The 6297-nt window shown below is 42.2% G+C and overlaps 1 protein-coding gene across 1 annotated transcript; it reads left to right on the forward strand.

Annotated features, from left to right (window-relative positions):
- Window positions 1–2193: 2193 nt before the first annotated feature.
- LOC118849203 (mitochondrial import inner membrane translocase subunit Tim8 B-like) lies at window positions 2194–2482 on the forward strand. The gene has a single exon (XM_036758277.1). The coding sequence runs from the start codon at window positions 2194–2196 to the stop codon at window positions 2443–2445; it is 252 nt and encodes an 83-aa protein (XP_036614172.1). The 3' UTR covers window positions 2446–2482.
- Window positions 2483–6297: the final 3815 nt, after the last annotated feature.

Raw genomic sequence — 6297 nt, forward strand, 5'->3', positions numbered from 1 at the left:
CTCTTCCCCTTGTTTTCCTTCTCTGTAAAACCAGGGAGCTGGACTGAATGATCTCTGAGATCTCTTCCAATTTTAAAGCTTTTATCAAAGATGTTACAATACACAAACATGCCTCATCACATGTGTATATAATACATACATACAACACAAATATATATATATATATGTATTATACACACTCAGAAGGTGTCAGAGATAGGACTTGGCCCATTTCTTACTGATTTCAAGGGTGGCTTTTGATCTAATAGCATTTTGTCATTCTATTAGTCTAGTATTCTATCTGTCCCTCTCTCTCTCTCTCTCTCTCTCTCTCTCTCTCTCTCTCTCTCTCTCTCTCTCACACACACACACACACACACTCATGATCTCGAAATCTTCTCTCTCCTCTTCGTGTGTGTGTGTGTGTGTGCGCGCGCGCGCGTGTGAAGATTAGCAACACAGACAGGGAGTATGGTATTGGTATACTGGGTATATTGAATAGTGGGCCAGACTTAAAATCAAAAATACCTGGGTTCTGGTCCTACTTCTAAGATGCACTACCTGTGTGACCATATGACCCCGGGAAAGTTTCAGTGACCCAGAAACTCAGACTCTTCATTATAAACAACTGAGTAACTGCTTTACCTCTTTCCATGAGTGGAGGAATTTTTTACACAAGAATTCCCCCCATAATGAGATCACTGAGCCAGAACCCTCACCCCGACTCCTCCCAAAGAAGATAGTATGACATATGGTTGTACAGGTGAAATTCCTGGTATCTTTCATCTTTCCCCAACCTCTTCATATTAGCCTCTATTCCAGGTTCTGTCTCTGACTCCAGTCATCCCCATCATCTATGTAAGTAGGGGGTGGGGAAACCTGCAGCCTAGAGGACATATGTGACCCTCTAGGTCTTCAAAGTTCTGTGAAGTCTGGATTCAGTCAAAGGGCCGCACTTGAGGACCTAGAGGGCCACATGTGGCCTTGAGGCTGCAGGTTCCCCACCTGAGACCTAGGTTCAAGAGAGAGCTAAGTGGATAGAGAGGAACAGGAGAAAACAAGGAAGACAACAACCTTCAGAAAGCAATATAGTCTCTAACAGTCTGTGTAAATCAATGCAGATCATTTACAAATACTTGCCTGGCCTAGCAAAACTGTTTGATCCTATTGGGAAAACAATAAGTTGAAATGAGTCTATCATGGGATTCCCTGACTCCCCAGCCTGGCCGTGACTATTGGTGATGACACACTGGGGAGATCGCTACAAACTTCTGAGAGTCCAATATGAATCTGGAATGAGGATTCAAAATGGGGGACTGTTAACAGGGAGTCAGAAGAACTGAGTTCAAGTCTGGCTTTGTAACTTACTAGCTTCACGACCCTAAGCAATTCAATTTACATCCCCATGCCCCACCCCCACCCTCACCTCAGTTTCATCATTTGTAAAATCAGAGGGCTATACTGGTTGATCTTTTAAGGTTTCTTCCAGCTATGGCATTCTAGGAATTTGTGGATATTACAGGATTGTAACCTCACTGATGGGCAGCTAGGTGCCACAATGGATAGAGCACTGGACTTGGCATCAGGAAGACGCCTCTTCATGAGTTCAAATCTGGCCTCAGACACTTACAAGCTGTGTGACCCTGGGCAAGTCACTTCACCCTGTTTGCCTCAGTTTCCTCATCTGTAATGTGAGAAGGAAATGACGAACCACTCCAGTATCTTTGCCGGTAAAATTCCAAATAGGGCTATGAAGAATCAGATATGACTGAGTGGCAACCTCACCAATGCTCAGCAATCCTGTCCTATTTTATTTCATTCTCCTCCATGAGCTCCACCAAACATGTCTCCTCACCCACTCTGCTCTTTCCCTCCCGTCTCAGAGAATAAACATTCCTAATCCTTTCTGTTGCTTACAAACAACACTCTGTCTCCCTACTCTGGGCATTTTCGCTGGCGGTCCTCCATGCCTGGAACTTTCTGCCTCCTCATCCCCATCTCCTGGCTTCCTTGAAGTCTCGACCACAGTCCCACCTTCTGAAAGAACCCTTGTCCTCAAGGAAAGGGCTAAGAGGAAGAGAAATCAGAATGGGATTAAAAATTGAGATAAGCCTTTAAAAAATGACTGGAGAGATATGGTACCTTAGAGTTGTTTTGATTTGCGTTTCTCTAATCAACAGTGATTTAGAGGGGACTCTCACCAGAGGGGCAGACATGGCGGAGTTGGCCGAGGCCGATGAGGCCAAACTGCAGCGTCTGGTGGCGGCCGAACAGCAGAAGGCTCAGTTCACGGCACAGGTACACCTCTTCACGGATTTGTGCTGGGATAAATGTGTTGAAAAACAAGGAAGCTGTCTTGATTCTCGAACAGAAAACTGCCTTGCCAGTTGTATGGACCAATTCATTGATACCACTCTTACCATCACAAGCCGATTTGCTCAGATTGTGCAGAAAGGGAACCAGTAGGCTAAGCCTCATCCCTACCCTAAGTGGGGGAAATGAATGGAAGAAAAAATAGATCTGTAACTGGACAGTTTATACACCATGGCAGAGGTCTTTGTGAAAGGGTGAAGAAACTATGACCAAATCAACTTTGGGCTGTGGCCAAACCTGTAGTATTTAAAAAATAACAAAAGATGTTCAAAAAGTGAAATTTCTTTATTTGGAATTTTGGAATTCCAGATTGTATTACATCATTTATTTGATAAATATGACACCCCCCCCAAAGTGATTTAGGGCATTTTTTCATATGACTATAGATATCTTTCATTTCTTCCTCTGAAAACTGCCTGTTCATATCTTTTGACTATTTATCAATTGGGGAATGACTTATATTCCTATAAATTTGACTCAGATCCCTGTATATTTTAGAGATGAGGCCTTTGTCAAGATACTGGCTGTAAAAATTCTTTCCCAATTTTCTGCTTACCTCCTAATCTTAGTTGCATTGGCTTTGTTTGTACAAAAACTTTTCAACTTGAGATAAAACTGAAAAATCATAAATTCCAGAGAGGATGTGGGAAAATTGGAACACTGTTACATTGTTGGTGGAGTTGTGAACTGATCCAGCCATTCTGGAGAGCAATTTGGGCTTTATAGCAAAGGGCTATAAAGAAGTGCATACCTTTTGACCCAGCAATACCACTTCTAGGGTTGTATCCCAAAGAGATCATAGAAGTGGGAAATGGACTCGTATATACAAAAATATTTATAGCAGCTCTTTTTGTGCTGGCAAAGAATTGGAAATCAAGAGGATGTCCATCAATTGGGGAATGGCTAAATAAGTTGTTGTATATGAATGTAATGGAATATTATTGTGCTGTAAGAAATGCAGAACAGATGGACTTCATAACCTGGAAAGACCTACATGACCTGATGCTGAGTGTGGGGAGCAGAACCAGGAGAACATTATACATGTTTACAGACACACGGTATCTGTGATGACTAACTTTGATGGACTTGGCTCTTCTCAACAATACAAGGTTCAAAGTCAGCTCCAAAAGACTCGTGATGGAAAAAGCTATCCATATTTAGAGAAAGAATTACAGAGTCTGAACACAGATTGAGGCAAACTATTTGCTCTCTCTTTTATTTTCTTCTTTTATGGTTTTGTTTCTTCTTTCTCATGATTCATTCCATTGGTTATAACTCTTCTTTACAACTTGACTACTGTGTAAATAAGTTTAATGTGAAGGTATATGTAGAACCTACATCAGATTGCATGCCATCTTGGTTGGGGGAAGGGGTAGAGGAAGAAGGGGAGAAAATTTGGAACTCAAAAACTTGTGGAACTGAGTGTTGTAAACCAAAAATAAAAAATAAATTAAAAAAAGTTTAAAGTGCTAAAAAAAAATGACTGGGGAGCCCCCAGCATGTATATAGGCTGATGGAAAGGATCCAAAAGGGAGGGAGAAATAGAATGCATGAAAGCAGGAATGGATTACCAGGAACGAGGAATTGGAGAACATGGGACCAAGAGCATGGGATGAGGGTTTTCTCCAGCAAGTTAAAGTTAGCAATAAGCATTTATTCAGGGCTTACTCTGTGCCAGGAACTGTGCTGTCTTCCTTAATCTTAGTATCTTTTCCTCTGAGATTGTCTCCAGTATGCCCTGACCACATCTTGTTTGTATACAGTGCTTTGCCTGTTGTCTCCCTCATTAGACTGTGTTTCTTGAGAGAAGGGACTGGTTTTTTGTTGTTGTTTGTTTTTGTTTTTGCCTTTCCCAGAAGTTAGAAGAGTTCCTTGGAACAAGTGTAATGTTAATGGAATAGGAAGATCTTTCCTGTCCATCAATAGGGCTATGTGACTACATGTGTTCAATCACAGCTGTGATTGAACTCACATGCTGAGTCACATAGAGCCCATTGCGGGAGGGACTTGCCTAAGGAGGAGCTTACTCAGGGAGAGGCTTGCTTGTAGGAAGGCTTGCACACCTTTTGGTACTAAGCTAATTAGACATTGAGTCATGAGAGTTGTGATGCCTTCTGGCTCTGAGAAGTATATATGTATTCTGAGGTGAGATTTTGCTTTGGGATTCGCTTATGAGAAGAACCTTTTGATTCCCTGGACTGGACTCTGAGTAGCCATTTGTTCAGAGATCCCCCACCCACCTCGTCCTGACTACTCAGGTGTATCTGTGCTACCCTGATCTGGTGGTGTATATAGGTGGTTGTATTACCTTGTTCAGAGAGCTGGAGCCCTGTCTGTTGGCCTTTGTGCTATTTTCTCTGCTTGTATTTTCTCCACATTCAGAGTGCTGACCTTTCCCCTGAACTAGTGAATGTAATTAAAAGTAAGATTGTTGACCCCTTTAAACTTGTCTTTCCTTTAAGAAAAGCAGATCAGAGAACTTGTGCTAGCAGGCCATCCTGGGTGTGCCAGGGTGCTTGCTATTACACAGAGTAAGCCCCAAGTAAATGCTTCTTGCTGACTTGACTTGCTAGGGAAAACCCTTGACCCTGCCCTTGGCTCCATGTCCTCCAGGTCCTTGTTACTGGTAATTATTCCTGCTTTCATGCATCTTATCTCTCCCTCTCCTTTGGATCCCTTCATCAGTCTATATACATTAAAAAGTCTCCCCAATAATTTTTAAAAGGCTTATCTCAACACTTTAATCTCATCCTCATTACTCATCTTCCCTCCTCTCTCCTTATTTGACAAACTTCTTGGAAAAGTGGCCTACATCTGATGCCTCCACCATTATGAAATCTGGTTTCTGTGTCTGTCACTCCACTGAAACTGCTTTCTCTCCCAATCTATTCACCTTTCTTCAATTCTCATCCTCCCCCTGCCCTCCGCCTGACTTCTCTATAGCATTTGACTCTATCTGATATCTATTTCTCTAGATACCATCTTCCCTTAGCTTCTGAGGCCAGACTTTCTTGGTTCTCCTACCTTATGGACTCCTCCTTCCTTGGTTTTTCTTCTTCTTCCCAACCCCTCAAGGTGGCTGCTCTCCAAGGTTGTATCCTCATCTCTTCTCTTACTCAGCAATTTCACTTATTCCCACAATTTCAATTGTCCCCTCTACATGGATAACTCCCAAGTCTTTATATTCCATCCTGTCCCAAGAACTCCAGGCTTGCATCTCTAGCTGCTTAAAGGACACCTTTACATAGATATATTGCCAACATCTCAAACTCAGCATGTCCCAAACTAAGCTTATCTCTCCTCACAAACCTGCCCTTCTTTCTGAGTTCATTATTTCTGTTGAGGGTACCATCAATCACACACCTGTGTTCACAATGTTGGTTTTTTTTTTCCTTTTTTTTTTTCAGGGATTTTTTCCTTTCTCTCAAATCTCATATTCAGGTACCAAATCCATTTTCCCTTCTCTCTTTTCACTGCCAGCACCCTAATACAGGCCCTTGTTAACACCTGCCTTGAATACTTGGCAGAAATCCCTTTGTAGGTCTTCCTATTTTCATCCTTTCCCCCCTCCATCCTACTCTTCAGATTACTACCAGACTAACCTTCCTTAAGCATAGATCTGGCTATGCCATTTCTCTGTGCAAAATCTTTAAATGGCCCCCATTTCCTACTGGATAAAATTGAGATATCTGGCATTCAAGACACTCCACAATTTATCACGGCTACTTTCCTTGCCTTATCTCCTATTATTCCTTGCCACATACTCTGTGCTCTAACCAGCAGGCATCCTCAATTTCCTGGCACCCCTGGTTTCCCATGATTTCTTCCTTCTGTACCATTGTTCACACTGGGTCTCCCTCCCAATCTGCTGAATTTCTACCTTTCATTTAAAGTTCAGTTCAAATACCCACCCTGTTCTCCATGGTTCTCCTATAGATAATGACT

Source organism: Trichosurus vulpecula, chromosome 4, assembly GCF_011100635.1.
Source record: "Trichosurus vulpecula isolate mTriVul1 chromosome 4, mTriVul1.pri, whole genome shotgun sequence".
Lineage (NCBI taxonomy): Eukaryota > Metazoa > Chordata > Mammalia > Diprotodontia > Phalangeridae > Trichosurus > Trichosurus vulpecula.